General features: G+C 36.9%; 1 protein-coding gene across 4 annotated transcripts in view; it reads right to left on the bottom strand.

Moving 5' to 3' along the window:
- The window catches only part of PHLDB2 (pleckstrin homology like domain family B member 2), a 155,581-nt gene that overhangs the window by 37,974 nt on the left and 98,536 nt on the right, over positions 1–19,071 (bottom strand). For 3 of the 4 annotated variants that reach the window (XM_069069826.1, XM_069069827.1, XM_069069825.1), the window contains 3 exons: positions 11,200–11,349; positions 6,516–6,656; positions 5,018–5,117 (listed from right to left, as the gene is read on the bottom strand). In XM_069069826.1, the coding sequence (XP_068925927.1) occupies positions 5,018–5,117; positions 6,516–6,656; positions 11,200–11,349 (391 nt within the window). The remainder of the gene's footprint in view (positions 1–5,017; positions 5,118–6,515; positions 6,657–11,199; positions 11,350–19,071) is intronic. The other variant, XM_069069828.1, reaches the window with a different exon arrangement.

The following is a 19,071-nucleotide window of genomic DNA, read 5'->3' as shown; positions in this document are numbered from 1 at the left end:
CCGGCAAAATAGGCTTCAATAGAATGATTAGAAGGGCAGCTAGGTGGTGTAGTGGATAGAACCCCAAGCCTGGAGTCAGGAAAATTCATCTTCCAGAATTCAAATCTGACCTCGGATACTTACAGCTGTGTGACTCTGGGCAAGTCACTGAACCCTGTTTACCTCAGTTTCCTCATCTGTAAAATGAGCTGGAGAAGGAAATGGCAAACCACTCAACTATCTTTTCCAGGAAAACCTCAAATGGGGTCATGTAGAGTTAGACATGACTGAAATAACTAAACAAGAACAAGAATGATTAAAAGGTTGAATCTCCAGATGTCTCTTTCTAGTTCTGAAAAGTAGTAACAGCATGAACTGCTTTGGGCCCACATCATGATCTACACCTTTTCCCTTGTGTGGATCTCATGTTTAGCAAATAATGCCTCTACCACTCTAGTGTTTCCAATATCACTTGACCCTGGAATAAAGAACAAAAACTTGAAGGGCTGTCTATTAGCAGCAGCTGCCCACAAATGAACAGCAGCTGCAACCATATATTTTAGTTTCTAGAGTGTGGGGTAAATTTTGTCTATGTTTGCAAATGAAAATTTAGATTCATGGGGATTTTAAGCCCATATAGCATTGTACAACAATTTAAAATCAGGGGATATTTTGGTCTGGAGATGACTTGACAGCAACCCTTTTAATCATTTGTTTAAAGCAGAAAAAGCACACATTATCTCATTCAAGAAGTATGTCATACCTTTTTTGGATTTTCCTGCATTTGAAAAAAGACAAAAGGACAAAGATCTTACTCATTCTGAACCTTACAGGACTGTTTTTCATTACTCTCTATCAGAACAAATAACCTTTAAAACTAAAAGCATTACAATTCTAAGATTGCTATTTCAGTTCTATTTTTGGGGGGCTCTGCAGTTTTCTGTTATTGATAGTTCCCAAACTGCATTACATGAGGGAGGTTCATATTTACAACACTGTCCTTGAGATATCATAAGTGGCAGCAAAGAAGGAGGTTGCTATTGGTTTTTTTTTTAGTTAATGTTGCAACAGTAAAAGATAGTAAAACACTACACTTATAACTAAGTTAAGACCATGAGCTGAGTCCAATTTTTTAAACATTCTATTTTCATATTTATAACAAAGTCAACCAATATTTCCTAACAACATTAGGGCTGAGTCCTCTACTTTTTGGCAGGTCACCAATGTGCTTAGCGAAAATAAAACAAAACATAACAAGCCTAACTTTAACCCACAAAAATTAATAAACAACAATAATAATTACACCAACTCTATAATTACGAAATGAAGACAAATGCTCCAGCATCACAGTAAAGACTGATCTCTTGGCAAAGAAGGGCAAAAGCAAATCCCAGAACCGTCAGACAAATCAATCAAAAAGCACATTCTAAATTCCCTTCTTGTTTTAGGGAAAAAGTTAAGGAAGACTAACCTGTAAAAGAGTAAAGTCAATGCCCTTTATTTTTTTTTGGGGGGGGGCCTGTCATTTCATTGGTCTCTCTACCCATTAAGCCATACTGCCTTTTTAAGCATGTATTTATTATTGAGTCATTTCAGTTGTGTCCAACTCTCCATGACCCTATTTGGGGGTATCTTGGCAAAAATACTAGAATAGCTTGAAATTTCCTTCTCCAGATCATTTTATAGATAAAGAAACTGAGGCAAACAGTGGAAAGTGACTTGCCAAGGGTAACACAGCTAGTAAGTGTCTGAGGCTGGATTTGAACTCAGGTCCTCCTGACTTCAGAGCCAGTACTCTTATCTACTGTGCCACCTAGATGCTTTTAATGAACTTTTTAAAAAATTTGGGATACCAATTCTTTTTTCCTTTTTAATAGCATTTATTTAGCATTTTAACATTTTAAAACACTTTACATAAATTATCTCATACGATCTTCTTACAACAGCTGTGCGTGGTAGATGTCATTATCCGCATTTTACATATGAAGAAACCATGAGAGAGATTAATTGACTTACCCAGGGTTGATACAAATGTCCTTAGCTGTCAGGACCTATTTCTCTACTCTACCTCAGATATGCACAGAGATGACCAGTTAGTCCACATTTATTAAGCACTTACTATGGGCACTGCACTAAGACCTGTGAGTCAGATCCTTCATCTTGTCATCACTTTCTTTTTTTTTCCTTTTTTTTTCTTTTTGGAAGAGGGAAAGGCAGGGCAATTGGGGTTAAGTGACTTGTCCAAGGTCACATGGCTAGTAAGTGTTAAGTGTCTGAGGCCAGATTTTAACTCAGGTCCTCCTGACTCCAGGGTCAGTGCTCTATTCACTGTGCCACCTAGCTGCCCCCATTGTCATCCCTTTCAAATGATCCATTTCCATGACAAGAATGATGACATCCCTTTATGTGATCATAATCTACAACTATTCCATCTTTCTCTATGATTTATTCTTCTTTGTTGTTCAATTTTATTTTATTTTCTCTTCCAAATTCTTTCTCTCCTGGGATCTCAATTCTAGTATGAAAACACAATAATGGATCAGAAGGTACCAGAATACATGAGGGTGTGTTGATAACCCATGACATGATCTTGGAGAAGTTAATTACTCTCTGGACTTTCTGATTGGAATATCATACTTGGGAAAATATAAGTAGGGCAGCATTAAAACAATTTTCTTTCAATAGAATTAAAACATGATCTAATATAACATATCTTCAAAGGTCTCATTCAATAATGTTGATATGTTTCATTTTTTAACTTAAGATTTCACTATAAATTATTTCTTACTTTTCTCTTTAAGAAGACACTTTCTATATAGTAAGAATTGATTTCCCACCAAATCCTATCTTTTTCTTAGTGACTTTTACAAAAAAAATACATAAGCATTTAAAGGGCTCCAATTTATGTCCTTTTGGTTAATTTGGTCACCCATTAAAACTCTGTGGCATAAGTGCATTAAAAAAAAGTTCTATAAACAAGAAATACAGAAAACTATTTCAGCAGAAATGAGGTTTACTCCACCAGTGCTCTCTAGTGCCTTATAGGAAACTCATTCTATCATAGCTTAGAAAACTACAGCTCATGGAAGACTTTTCATTAAGTTTCTTATTGCTTAGGGGATTGTCTCATTCTCTGTACTTATATCCCCAGAGTTAAGCTAGTGTCTGGCACATAGCAGGTTGACTATAAACTGCTTGACTGACTTACATTGTTTTGATCTTTTCTGAGTTAAAGGAAAAAAAAAGGAAAAGTAGATATGTCTCAAAGACTGAATTTATTTTGTTCAAATCTTGCCCTTTATATTTCTTCCTCTTCTTCTTCTTCTTCTTTTTTTTTTTTTTGCCTTTAAGAGGGCAACCGGGGTTAAGTAACTTGCCCAAAGTTACACAGCTAGTTTTTTTTTTGTTAAGTGTCTGAGGCCGGAACGCAACTCAGGTCCTCCCAACTCCGGGGCCGGCGCTTTACTCACTGTGCTACCTAGCCGCCCTTCCCTTCATATTTCTCTTAGGAAAATCAGCTATTTCAGCCACTGTTAACCAATTTGGGAAAACAAAAAGCATCCCCAAAGTATTTGTTGAATGAATGAAGTATAAATTCATCAACTAAGCACAAATATATATGTGCATGTGTGTATACATACACATATACATATATACACATATATTACTTCAGCATAGATATTTAACTTTAGAATTCAGATTATGTCAGTTATTGCACACTACTTTAACCCCTATTTGTCTTGGAGACAGCTAGGTGGTTCAATGGATAGAATGCTGGGTGTGGAGTCAAGAGGACCTGAGTTCAAATCCAGCCTCAAATACTTACTAGCCGTGTGACCTGGGCAAGTCACTTAACCTCTGGTTGCCTTAATCCACTGAGTGGGAAATAGCAAACCATTCCGGTATCTTTGCCAGGAAAAGGCAATGGACAGCACTGAGGTACTATGGTCCATGAGATCACGAAGAGTCAGACATGACTGAATGGAATAACAACATTTTAAAAAATCACATTGCTCTATGCCATCTGCCTCCTGAGAGAGAAATGATAAATAGAGGATGTATAGCATGGTTTTACATATATACATACACACACGTGTGTGTACACATACATATATGTGTCTAATGGTAGCCATCTCTAGGGCAGGTGGGGAGGGAGGGAAAGAATATAAAAAGTACATAGCAGAGAATAAAAGAAAAATTATAATTAAGCATATAAAGGAGAGTGATGTGTAGAGGGGGCAGCTATGTGGTACAGTGAATAGAGCACTGGCCCTGGAGTCAGGAGGATGTGAGTTCAAATCCAGCCTCAGACACTTAACACATACTAGCCATGTGACCTTGGGCAAGTCACTTAATCCCAATTGCTCTGCCTTTCCCCCTCAGAAAAGACAAAAACAAAAATAAAAAAGAAAATTATGTGTAGTACTTATTATATAGTTTTTCAAAAGAAAGAGAACAGTGTAAAACATAAATTTATGGTTTCATAGTGAATCCTCTTTTTATGCTCTGTTGTATACATGGAAATGTTCCTTATTGTTTTTCATCTTTATGTATTTAAGCCCCAAATGAATTTTTTAAAAAATTGTACCAAGGAGAAAACTGTTTCTATTATTGCTGATTATGATTCTCCATTTCAGTTTGTGACAATGAACTTCCCCTTCCAATAGTCAACACTTATTAATTTCACCTAGGACAGGGAGGTGGTACAGTGGATAGCAGGGCCTGGAGTCAGGAAGACTCATCTTCCTGAATTCAAATCTTGCCTCAGACACTTACTAGCTGTGTGACCTTGGACAAGTCACTTAACTCTGCTTACCTCAGTTTCCTCATCAGTAAAAAGAGCTGGAGAAGGAAATGGTAAAGCACCCAGTATCTTTGCCAAGAAAACCCCAAATCTGGGTCATGAAGAGTTGGACATGACTGAAATAGCTTAACAGCCACCACCAAAATCTAGAACTTGGGCTGACTCCTCATTACCTTAAATAAGAAAGCAAATACAAATGTTAAAGAACAGGGTTGTGTTTCAAAAAGTCTGTACCTTTGTGCATCCTCCTTGATTCTGAATCTTTGGACATTGTCGCCAGGGAGTGAGGGAGGACACTGCCACAGCTGTTGCTCTGTCCCAGAGGCAGGTGACCCTGCAGAAAATTAAAAAGGAAAACTTGAGAAAAATGGCAGCCAGAACAGTCTTTCAGAGGGAAAAAGAGTGTTATAGCATTCTAAGAAGGAGGCTCTTGTCTTCAGGTCAGTCAGGAAACTAGAGTGATCTCTTGACAAGGTACATGAAGACTTTCAGAATTTACTACCGTACCTCTAAAGATATGCAAATAGGGAAACTAATTCTATAGAGGGGCTGACCACGGGTTTATCAACCAGGAGGAATAATGTAAACAGGAATGTTGATACCTGCAATGGAGGAAGGGGAGATCTACCCTATTTGACACAGAGCATAGGTTCAGGGCTGAAAGGGACCTTAGAGGTCATCTATTCCAACCTGGTTTTCTTCAAAACTCAGGTCAAATGCAACCCTCTGCAAGAAGCCTTCCTTCATTCTTTCTTCTCCCATCCCCCTCCAACAACCCTACTTACTAACTCTCTGAGATTACCTCCTATTTATACTATATATGCTTTGTATGATCAAAGTGCCTGGCCCATAGTAGGCTCTTAATGCTTGCTCCCTTCCCCTTCCCTTCCACTGAATAAACATAGTTGTTTGCATGCTGTCTCTCTCATTGGGGGACGGGGGGGGGAGGGATTTCTCAGCACATAATAAACATTTATAGTATTTGTTGATATAAATGCTTTATTGACTAACACTGTAGAAATAAAGAAACTAAAGATCTAAGAATTTAAATGATCTGCTCAAAGTTACACAGTACGTAGAGGTTGGGAGCTGAACCTAGATCCCATGATCCCAAGGCAATGTTTCTCTCATGTACCAGGCTGCATGTCCATTACCTCCACTTAGCAAGCAGTAATGTGGCAGTTTATTACTGTGTGTGTGTGTGTGTGTGTGTACGCATGTTTATTTTAAATCACAGGCTGCTTTGTAAGTTTGTTTACACTGAATGCTCCTCCTACCGTGTTTCCCCGATAATAAGACACTGTCTTATTAATTTTTTTGGAAAGAAAAACACCAGAGGGCTTATTTTCAGGGGAGGGCTTATGTTGTCCTGCCTCAGCTCTCCTCTGTCGCACTGCTCTCAATGGCGACAGCAAGCAAATCATGGGGAAGAACAGGATGACGCTCTCACTGCTGCAGCTCTGATTGGATGCAGCTCAGAGCGCGGCGTGCATTTCACAGGGAGGGGAGGGGGGACGGTGCATACAGAGGGTACCGTAATGTAGCGTGTAGCACAGGGGATCACCTTCACTACAGTAGCAATCTCAATAGGGCTTATTTTCGGGGGAGGGCTTATTTTAGAGGAATCTTACACAGTAAGGGGAGGGCTTATTTTCGGGATAAGTCTTATTATCGGGGAAACACGGTAGCAATTAAATTAAATATGTAGGTGTTTTTCCACTCCACATCTCACCTTGGGGGTGATGCTTCTTCCCATAGTAGCACTGCTGAAATGTGGAGATACTGAAGATGCAGTTTTCTTCCGAGGCAAGGTATCGCTTAGATAGAGGCCTTCCTTGTGTTGTTTCTTTCTTTCTTCCAGATTTCTAAAGTGCTTTAAATGCAAATCACAGAGCAATATGGGCAATTCTGAATAACGGAAATAGACCATTTAAAGAAACTGCATTCAGCATAGATCGGAATGAAATTAACTGGCTTGGACCTTAGTCACAGTTCATGTTTTTCATTAAGTCTTTACATTTACTTTCAGTTACATGTAGACTTGGGGATACCAACTCATCTTGCAGATATACTAAGAAATTAAGGAGCAGAGAGGTAAACCCATCTTGTCCAAAGTCACATGGTCCTTCAAAGCAAACTTGAATAAAACCCTGGTACCAAAACTAGATGCATGGACAGGGACAGGATTTACTATGACAACTTTGAAAATCCTAAAAAATGATCAATCCTCAGCTTTCACTTTTGTTAGTGTCTCAGGAAAACTTACAAATTATTGCCATGCTCCCCCTGTGGATGGTGAAGCATCCAGTTGACAGGTGAGAGAAATAGTTTCACTCCCATCTCTCTTGATAATTCTTAGAAGTGAATGAGAAAATAGGAACAGAGGAAAAAAGAGAGTAAAGGTAGAAAATGGAGAAAAAGAACAAGTAAGCAGGGAAGTTGTTTGAAAGTCTAACTACAGTTTGATCATTTTAACACATAAGCCTCAAATTCACATCTTGTTCTCATATTCAGTGTCCTCTTGGGTATCACACTTGTATTAAATGCCTTTGCCAAGGGGCGCAAACAGCAATTTTCTTCCTATTTAAACCCTCCTGCAGAGCATTTTTTTTCTTCAGTTTCCTGAAGTATATGTAAGTTTTAACATCTTGAAATATATCTAAATTTTTCTCGACAAAAACATGTCATGGACAGTAGGAAGATTTACTTACTCGGGTAGCCTTGTTACCCAGTGTTGGCCAACATCACACTAACAACAGACTTTCCAAAAAAATTAAAAACTAAATGTACATATGAATAGAAATGTTAGAATCCACAGCCCTGAATCTTGTTTTCCCCTCTTCCCCCATTTCCAAAGGATGCATGTGGTAACAGAAAGATCTGTAGGATCAGCAAGAAGACCTCAGTTCTAATCTTGCCTTTGCTGCTAACTAGTTGTGTGATGTTAGGCATGTCCCTGCCATTTTGTAAAGGTCACTATCCTATAAAATGAGGATTAGGACACCAGAACTATCAATCTTATAGAGCTCTAGTGGGAAAAGGATTTTGCTAACTGCACAGCAGTGTATTAGCACATCTCCCATAATCTTAATGAAAACACTATGTTAAAATGAAACCATTAAAGAGAGCGGTTAGTTCTGTATACACAATACTAAAAATAAGCAATCTGCTAAAAAGTATGGCAGAAGAGCTTGGCAACTTTACTGTGGGGTCTAGCATATTATTAATAAATAAATTCAGAGTAATTTTATGTATATAATATCAAAAGTATTCTTATTACGATAATAAGACCCATAGCTTTACATTTATGACTAGTGTTTAGGTTGTTCAGTCACATCCAACTCTTGGTGACTCCATTTTGGGGTTTTCTTGGCAAAGATACTAGAATGATTTGCCATTTCCTTCTCCAGCTCATTTTACAGATGAGGAAACTGAGACAAACAGGGTTATGTGACTTGCTCAGGGTCACACAACTGGGAAGTATCTGAGTACAGATTTGAACTCAGGAAGATGAATCTTCCTAACTGCTAGACCAGCACTCTATACACTGTACCACTTAGCTACCTCAAGTGTTTAGAAGGGGAATACTAATGTAGTCTAAGTCTGCTGTTTGTTTATTAATGGTCATTGCTGTTTAGAAGGGGCATTGCACCAGAGTGCATAGATAAAGCTGGCCTTAGATTCGAGAGGACCTGACCTCTCATATATGCTGGTTGTGTGACTCTGGCCCAGTAACCTGACCTCTTAGTGCTCTATGATGTTAGGTTACAGAGGTGGTGGTGATCAGCATTGGTAATATAAATTTCTTCACCTGGGACATATCTGACATTATTAATAAAAGAAGTTCCTTCCCTGATACTTCCTGAAATCACAGCCCTAGGACCTATCCCTATTTGGGAAAAAAGACACAGTGGTTTGGTTTGGTTCAAAGAACATAAATATCCTGGTGCCAAATTATTTTGGAGTGTGTGTGTCTGTGTGTGTCTGTGTGTCTATGTGTGTCTGTGTTTAAAGTTATTAAAAATCTTGGGGGAAAATATATATATTAGAAATCTTGACTTCCTGGTCACTACTGTGATGAGATAGTAAAACTTCTAAAATCCAAAGCGCTACCATTATTACTTTTTGGTATATCATGAAAGAAAGATAAAATCTCTACAGCCCCCAAAGCTGCCCTCTTTCCTCCCCACACCATGCTGAGTTCAATTAATATTCTACAGCAAAAACTGGATTTGAAAACTCATGTCACTGCTAGATAAGAGTTTTGCCCAGGGTTGAGTTTCTAGGGGAGAAAGGATGGAGAACACAGTTACACACAATCTTTCTTCCATTCCTAGCAACATTTCCTTGTGAATTCCAGTTACCTGCACACATCCTTAAACCAGCAGCCTTTCCTGTCAAGGGGTTAGGCAATAGTAATATATAAATAAGTAGGGGTAACAATGCTATACTAAAGGGCAGGAGCCAAGACAGTCTTTTTTTTTTGGGGGGGGGGAGAGACATAGAAGGGCAAGGCATGGTGAGAAGGATGGAGTTGAAAGGACAGATAATCATTTAAATTTTAATACTCATTTGTATGTGTTCTTCATTAGGGGATCTCTGAACTGTTTTTAAAAAAGTATTTTGATAACTTTTTCAATATAATCACTTTGCTTTGTAATGGCATGTATATTATTTTGTGCATTTAAAATATGATTCTGAGAAAGGGTACGGAGTTTTTACCAGATTGTTTAAGGGATCCATGTCACACCCTAAAAAAGGTTAAGAACTTCTGTCTTAGGATTATTTTTAGCACTCTTCAAGGACATTGTGAGCTCTCACTACTCAATTTGAATTCAAATGAATATGCTTCATTTTCTTTGCCTTTTTTATTATTCCTGAATACACTGAATACTATTTAGAATTCATGTATATGTATGGTTTAGACAGATTGAAAAAAAGATATGCTCAAAACCCAGGCTTTGAATATCTAAATAGTAGAGGGCATGAGAAGGATATGGAAAATAAAGTTTTATTAAAAAAAAGTCCACTTGTAATAGGTCAAAATTCAGGTAAGTGAAAATTGAGGTACCATTGATCAAGGAATAAAGATATTTTACATCAATAGGCATTATGGATTCTCTCCTACATTGGAGATCTTTAAGCAGAGACTGGCTACCTACTTTCTGGATGTATTATTGTGAAGATTCCTTCTGTGTCTTGGTTGGACTAGATGGCCTCTGGGGGCCCTTCCAACTCTCGAATTCTGTGATATAACACTCTTGAAAATTTGTAAGGTTTTAACAATCATCTCTTGAAACCTCTCAATTATATACCATAGTAGCAAAATCAAATCTTAGGAATTAAGTCAGGACTTGCCAGTAATACCTGATAGTGGCAGTATGCTCAGAAAAAGACCACAGCTTCCATATACTATTTCCTTTGTCCTAACCCAAACAGCTATGGTATCATCACGCAGGAGTGATTTGATTGTTAAGGCAAAGGCCACCCGAACTCTCAGTACTACATCCTTTGTTACCTGTTGGTGCCTCCGGTGCTTTTTAGCTGGAAGAGGAGGAGGTGTGTCATTTAAAGGGAAAGGGTCGACAGGTGGGGCAGCCAAGACTTCAGGCCAATGAATTGATGGAAATTGAGCAATAGGATGAGGAGGAAGTGAGTGAGAAGATACAGATCCAGAACAGACAGGTGATTGTAGCTTTATAAGAGAAGAGAAAGTATATGGATGTGTTTACATGTAATGAAAAGGCAAGTTTCACAAACACATCAGATGCCTAATTTGATAATACATTTTGCTTTACTTTTCAAAAGAACACACAAAAAAAGAGGTGTTTCTTTTTTTAATTGCCAAAATTCTAAACAGTAAATATTTAACGTAAATCAGCAGAACATTGGCTCCGATTTTCCTTATACTATTGTCATCATTCTACCCACCCCCTAGAATGCCTTAACATTGATAAGAACACACATATCAAACCAAATATCAAGGGAAATAACTGTTGTATGCAAATCATCATTCCATATAATACTTTTAGCCTATTCTCTAATAAGCTCTTTCAAATTTTAAAGAAATGAGGGTTGGGTTTGTTCAACGTAAGATGCAAAGTTCATTTGTAGGCTTTAACTTCCCAACTAATTTTTGGTTTGACTTCCCTCATATAAAATCACATTTCATAAGCAATAAAGACATTATATGCATTGTAAACTTTATAGTACAACACAAATATCAATTATTATTATTTTTGCTGCTACTGCTGTTTTTTACAACCCCAAGAATGAATACGTCTTGACAACACAATATGACTGACCTTTCCCCAAACAGATAAATTTGCTACATACCCTCCCATTTGCAGTTAATTCTGGGTTAATTTATGACATGAGGAAAAGCAGTGAATGAATGAAATGTCACTCCAACAAACCTCTTGATTTTGTGGCTGGCTCACCAGCACAGCTGTGGAAGGCTCAGTGGGATCAGCGTCAGCATCAGCATCAGTGGGGAGCTGAGTAGGAGGGGATAGATTCGTGGAATTGCCACCTAGCTCATTAATTTCATTTACACTGATAAAGCCCTAAAAGGAGGAATTCAGAAGTTAAATACAAAGGAAGCAAAAGCTGAGGCATGCAGGAGTATTAATGAATCAAGTACAATGGAGGTTAGTTTAGAGTGACACAGCCAAATGTCTGTGGTATTATTGCCAAATGTTTTATTAAAGAAGTAATAATCAGCATTAAATTACTTTTGTAGGGTTTAAATTTGAGGAAAGATAGCCTAAACTTTTAACAATGCTATTTTTTCCCCTGTGGTGACATCACAATAATTGTTGCACAAATCATCATAATATGTTTCATTTAAAAACATCTGGTGGCATCACCATTCATTCTTTGGATTGGACTGATCATCATTAACATATAGGTTAATCATTATTGTCATCACATAAAACTTAACATAATGTACTTCCCACCCTTTGCTTCAAGAGCCTGTTGCCTAAATCCTTATGCCTTGATTTTGTCCCTAAAGGATCTTGTCTCCCAATTAATTAATTAGCAGACACATACTTTAGACTGGGGGTGGATGGGCTCTCTTTGGAATTACTGGAGGAAGGAATGAGAGACAGAAAAAAATGAGCTGAAGTAAGTCATTGGTTTCTGCATTATTAAAGAACAAGTGACCAAATTCATAGGAGACACAACTGTTTGAAATCTCTTTTGTGTCTACCACCACAGAGATCCTATCGAATAAACAGAAATAAAAACGAGTTTATGCTCTCTTTTTCCATTAAACCTTCCATTAAAAAGTTGGATGATTCACACACATCCAGGAACATTCATATACATCATTAATGTGGAACAGCAAGAGTGATATTTGAATTACTGTCATTTTCATGAGTCTGAGATAATTTTGCTTTGGGTTAGGAGATTTCATATAACATTTCAAAAGGGCAGCTAAACTCTGATTTCATCTATAGAAAAAGGCTATAAATGCCTATGAGAAGCCTAGGACAGTAAAAACAGACAAATCTTAGAAATGGTATATCCAAAGGACAAGGGAGTGGAAATGAATAAGCATTTCTTAAACACCTACTATGAGCCAGGCATTTTACTTAGTATTTGACAACTATTGCCTCCTTTGATCCTCATGACAACCCTGGGAAGTGGGTACTAATATTTCTTTTACAGATGAGGAAATTGAACCTGACTGAGCTTAAGTGACTTGTGCAAGGTCACATAGTTAGAAGTATCTGAGGTCACATTTGAACTCATAGTCTTTTGGACTCCAGGTGCAGCAGCACCTATTGGTTATTATAAACACACCTGCAAATAAAAATGAAAGACAAAATAAAGATGATTTAGGGGCTCTGAATTATCACTAAAGAGAGCAGGAGGATGAAATACTCACTTTTTTTGAAAAAGGGGGTTATCAAATTGGGAACAATTATAAAACTATCTCAATCGGTATATTCCTGTATAAATGGCAAAGTATCAGTCCTCTGGGGAAGGAGATCTCAGGAAAGGTGGAGAATCTTTTTTGTTTTGTTTGTGAAATGAAGGTATCTTATAAGTAGTTAAGTGATTTGACCTAGAACTTGTGGTTTATGACTAAAAAAAAAAACAACACCTAAAACTAAAGGCATATTACTTTTTAGTACCATCAGAATGATATCAAATGCTTAAATAGTCTGGAAATAAGTAATGCAGGTTTGCCCCAGCTTTACAAGATCAATATATCATTTTTTAGCACAGCAAGATCAATATATAATTTTAACACAGGAACATAGAACTGGAAGTTAAATACTATTTTATTGATTTATTCTAGTTAATTTAGAAAACTGAATCAAAATGAAGACATGAACTCAATCTCTTGTTATTTCTTTGAACAGCTGACTAAGCATGGTGTCAAAGAGGTCAAGGTTGCCAGTATGGCATGTTCATGGGTCAGTTAACCTTCTGCTGTTCCATAACCAGAGGACTATACCTCATAAATATGTTCTATTGGTCCTAAGTGGTGATTGACAAATATAATGGGGATAGATCATCACATTACAAATCCATTACCACTTTTAGAAAAGGAAAAGAAAGTATTTGTCTTCCTAAGGTGGATAAGGTGCATGAATGATAGATTACTTATGATAGAAGATTACTATACCCTAAGAAACTGGAAGGTGAAGAACATAGGGATGCATGGGGAAGATTTTATTGATGTATTACAGATAGCATGGTATCACATTGATAGAACACTGGACTTGGAGGCAGGAAGGCCTGGGTTCAAATCCTGCCTCTGATACCTACTTATAGTCATATAAACCTGGGAACTTTCTTAAACTTTCTGTGCCTTAATTTGCTCATCTGTAAAACAGGAGTGTTGGACTCAGGGGACTCTAAGTTCTCTTCAAACTCTGAATGTATGATCTTATGTGCTGACACATCATGAAATATGCAGAACCAGTCAAGACAATATACATGACCACAAAAATATAAAAGGAAAGAAGAACAAATCAAAACCAAACAGCATAGAATTATAATGACCAAGTTTGTCCCTCTAGAGGAAGTATGAGAATATATCTTCCTTATTCTTTCTTCACCAAGATGGAACCTATGATTATAGAACATTGCAAATAATTGCAAAAAAATGATTTATGTGCTGCTTAATTTTGCTGAACTACCTTTTTGTTTTCTTTCTTTGTTAGTCTTGTTTTAAGGGATGTCTCTCCAGTTAGGGAGAGATGGGAAGGGATATATTGAGAAATAGAGGTTATAGGAAAAAAACCCCACCAAAATATGTAATGTAAATTTTAACAGAAAAAATGGAAAATCAACTTGGCAGCTCTGTTGAGGATGGATTAGATAGGGAAGAGATTGGCAGGAAGTCAAGTTAGGAGGTCACTGCAATAGTTCAGGTGAGGAGGGTCTCAACTTGGTCTAAAAAAATGTACATTATCATTTTGTTAAATATGTGTGATGCTGTAAATTTTTCATCCCCACTCTAGCCAAATAAATAAATGGAATGAGAATGTCTTTATCATCTCTTTTACAGGAAAGGGTCCTGTAAGTGCTAGAAAGTGAGTACTCTGCCCTTCTTATGGACCTCCTTGGCTTCCTTTAAGACCCAACTAAGAACACCTTCTACAGGAAGCCTTTCCCAGCCTCTCTTCATTCCAATGCCTTCTTTCTGTTAATTGTGCCTTGTTCATCCTGTATATCGTTTATTTTGTATATACTTTTCTTTCTGTGTTGTTTCCCCAAATAGATTGCAAGTTTCTTCAGGGAAGGGACTGTCTTTGAATTCTTTTTGTATCCTCTGGGCTTGGTACCACCGTACTGGTACATTTGTTGTTCAGGTGTGTCTGACTCTTTGTGACCCCTTGGACCATAACACTCCAGGTTCTTGTTCATGGGGTTTTCTTAGCAAAGATACTGGAATAGTTTGTCATTTCCTTCTTTAGTGGATGACCCTTTGACAGCACTCTCCACTATGACCTGTTCATCTTGAGTAACCAGGCATGATATAGCTCAGAGTTTCATTGAGCTATACAAGCTCCTCTGCCACAATTGGCACATAGTAGGCACTTTATAAATGATTATTGATTGACTGATGACTCAACAAGTTTAATAGTCATTATATGAATGATATTTACAAACATAATATACAAATGATTCAATGTTGTTAATAAAATATCTGTGTATACTCTTAAATTACCAATGTGTTATTGCTGAGGGTGCAAACATGGACACTGAGTAGCTTGCAATTTTTTTGTTTTGGGCCTAGACCTATGACTACATTGGTATAAAGCCATGATTATCAAACTTTTTGGTCCCAGGGCCTTACATCCTTAAAAAACATGAGTTTTTGTTTATGTGTGTTATATTTATTTATATTTATCACATTAAAAATTAATAAGTCAGTATTACTAGTATTATCTATGAAAAGAGGGACCCAGGTGGTCATTGGATCATAGTTTGAGAACTGCTGATATATAATGGAGTCAAAGGGACAGGGATAAGGGCTGGACCTGGGATTTCTTTAGTGTAAGGTGCACGTACTACCTCTACCAATAGCATCTTTTCTGCAACTTACATTTTTTAGAAACTTGTTTAAAGCCCTGATAGATTTAAGTGACTTGCCCAGGCTCATACAGATAGTGTGCTTCAGGCACATTTCAAGCTTTCCTGGCAGAGGAAAGAGGTTATACCCTCTTTCTATGAAATCATATTGCTTCTCTAGGAGATTTCAATTTGATTGTTTGTAATGTTCTTATGGCCGCTAAAACTGCTTGAATCTTTCATTTGTGTTAGTGATGGCTGCCATATTTCTATGCAACACACCAAGAAAATCTGCATTGGGGCTGACAACTTATTTTCTGGAGAGTCACAGAAAGTTCATTGTTAATCTACTTGGGCTAAAATATGTATGATCAGCAGATCAACAAAAATTACCCTTGTATATTTAGATGTGTGTGAAATATCTAAAACTGTTAGTGAAAGTTACTTACTATAATGGATAAAAGCAATATTACTGCATCTTGGCACTATAGTTAAGAAATGTATACAACTTGTTTGCCTTTGTTCACATTCTGCAAGCATCTGTCCATAGTGCTAAATTTTCCTGAGTGTATTTTTGCTGCATTGTAAATTCTTAATCAGTCTATCTTGTTAGCTTGTATGAGATGCTCATATTCAACAAAACACCTAAAATTAATCTTGTAATCATTGTGTGATCAATAAGGTTCCTGTAAGGTATGTTGCTTTTTAAATTTAATACAGTGTGGATATAGATGAATTATATCTCAAATTTAAAACAAAACAAAACAAAAAACAACACACCAAGAAAAATGCTATTCATATGCCAATATTGACCCCTCTTTGCCAAACCTTCTCATTGATAATTCCCACCTATCTTTCTTAACTTCTCCCACCTATCTTTCTTAACTTCTGTAAACTTCTCAAATGGATCTTTCCCTTTCCCTGAAATCAAAATCCAACAACTAATCTCCTTCCTCACTATTCCAAAGCAGGATTATGGTAGAAGAAGAAATAATAAAGTTCTAGAGAGAGAAATAATCAGAATCCAAATCGAATTCCACAAAAGAAGAAACAAGACATTTCATACCTATGACACATTCCTGACTTGGTACACTTAGACGACTATTAATTTCATTTTTTCCCTTTCAGGAATTAAGTAGGAAAGAGAGGGTTTGGGAGGAATGAAGGAAATAAATATTTATTAAGTGCTTGCTATTTTCTAGGAACTGCACTAAGTGCTGGGGATAAAAATATAAAACAAAAGACAGTTACTGACCTCAAGGAGCTTACAGGCCGGAACAGGTATACTGTAAGCACTTCCTTTCCCCAACCTCTACTCTTGGTTCCTAGTAAGAAGTGACTGAAAGCCAAACCACTAATCTAGAACTAAAGCCTTGTCCCCTCCTGCATCATTGCTCTTGCAATCTTCCTGGTAGCCCTCCTGACCATTGCCTACCTAGTTAGGTAAGAAAGCCAATCGGGATAGTGGATTCAATAAATTTTAAGACAAACAACTGTAATTTAAAAAGAATATACCTTGAATTGCTATGAAGATATGCTTTTATTATTATACCAAATTGACAGTCATACATAGAGCCAGAGCTTGGATGATTCTTAGAAGTCTTCCAGTTTAAGTCCCTCATTGGGGAAATTTAGGACTAGAAGGATTAGGTAATTTGCTCAATGTTATAGCCACGCCAGTATTTAAGCTCAAATCCATTGGCCCTAAATGAACAAAAGCCTGCATATTTTCCAAGCTATACTTACTACCTTATAATCATAGCACCCATAACTATTCTTGGGGATGTTATTACATTGACATCAGTGACAACCCTTTCACATGTCATTAAGAGTTGAGGCCAAAATGTTCATCTTTCAGATGTTAGCCTCCTGATAATAACTCCATTTGACCTTAGGTAGTTTGGTCCTAGAAAGACAGACACTGCTCTAGAACTACAAAAGAAGTCTTTCTACCTTGATAAGTCCTACCAGAGCTTATGCTTCACTGAAAACACAAAGTAATCTCCATTTTACTGTAATGAAATAGAATAGGACTAGAGGTTCCAAACTCTGTGTTTAACCAATTTAAGAGTCATCTTTAAATTCACTGTAGCCCTAATGATGAAAGTTTTTCCCTATAAAACTGATTAGTAAACTTAGTAATGGTATTCAGAGCTCTGAGACGGCATGAACTATAACTTATTTCATCTTTAGCACCAAGAAAAATGCCATGGTCAGAGAAGGTGATCAATAAACATCTATTGAATGTGAAAGTATTGACATCTTGAATGCAGGTACTGTTTAGCTTTTTCTCTGTTTCCTCAGCGTAATGATGACAATAATGATGATGATAAAATTAAGAACAAGTGTCCACCCAATACTTTAAGGTTTGCAAAGCACCTTCTATTTAAGCCTCACCAGTGAGGCTGAGGCTCAGAGTGACCGTGTGAAGACTCCAAGTTCAGTGCTCTATCCCCTGGGCCACCTAGCTGCCTACTGTCCAGTACAGTGTCCAGAATATAGATGATGCTTAATGTTATATTGGTAAAATATTAATAAAATGAGCTTAAAGAAGGCAAGAGAATAGTCCCCTCGGATTAATCATCATAGAACTTTGCTGGATCTAAAACAGCAAGAAATTAAATCAACTAGCAGCTTGAATTGTTGTTACGTTTTAAATATACTTACAATGAATTTTATTTTATACTGGAATTTCTCCTAGAAATAAATAGATTTGATCCATGGAGGTATTTTCATGCATTTGGGTTTAACAAATAAATATGCAAAGCTTAGCTGGCTTACTACTAACCATGAAATCAACTGCTCAAAGTAAAACATAACATTCTAAATAAGGTAAATAAAAAAATAAACAGAGACAAAAAGGACCGACAACTAGGGCAAGGAGCCTATTTTCTAAGTCTTCACCATGTTAAAATAGCTTTAAATGGGACAATCTTTGAAAGTTCACTTTCGAAGAGGCGTAAGAAGAATCAAAAAGCAATGAGAAAAAAACAATACAATAACTTCTTAGAAAGTACCTTAGAGTTGCTTCCTCAAGTCCTATGTGGTTTGCATTTAATAAAGGAATAGGAGGAAAAATGAAATAAAGAGTGAAACTAGGAAGTTGTCAGGTATGCAGAAGAAAAACAAGTGCTTTAGTTAAGACTTTTAAATAGCTAGAGAGATTATAAAGTAGAATAAAATAGGTAGGCTACCTTAAGAAATGCTTTCTCCAGCAGCAACATTATCTATTGACTAACATTGCAAACATGGTTTAAGTGTTTAAATGCAATGTACACTTTACCTGGCATTATGAAAATGTAATATTAATCTGTACCATAGAAATCTTATAGCTTATATATGCCAGTCTCTAGCCCTGTTTTCTTCTAAGTGACTTTAAAATTAACAAGAGGTTTTCCAGTCTTCACATGTCAACTAGAGTTTGCAGGTTTTTTTCAGGCTTTAAAAAAATTTTTATTTTCAAACTGTGCAATGTATATTATATTAATTATTTCAATTTTTAAATAACAGGTAGATCTTGATTATTGTGAATAATGAATCCCCTCAAGTGTTCCCATATATTCAAATCCACCCTATTATAAGTTACAATTATATAAAATTTGGTAATTGATTCCAGCCCAATGGACATATGTAGTATGGGAGCAGGTAGGTGGCACAGTGAATAGAGCATTGGCCCCGGAGTCAGGAGGACCAGAGTTCAAATCTGGCCTCAGACACTTAACACAAAAACTAGCCATGTGACCTTTGGCAAG

This window comes from Petaurus breviceps, unplaced genomic scaffold (genome assembly GCF_028583685.1).
Source record: "Petaurus breviceps papuanus isolate PSGF00001 unplaced genomic scaffold, PetGlider_PUasm1.0 90792, whole genome shotgun sequence".
NCBI lineage: Eukaryota > Metazoa > Chordata > Mammalia > Diprotodontia > Petauridae > Petaurus > Petaurus breviceps.
This window is presented reverse-complemented; position numbering and strand designations above follow the sequence as displayed.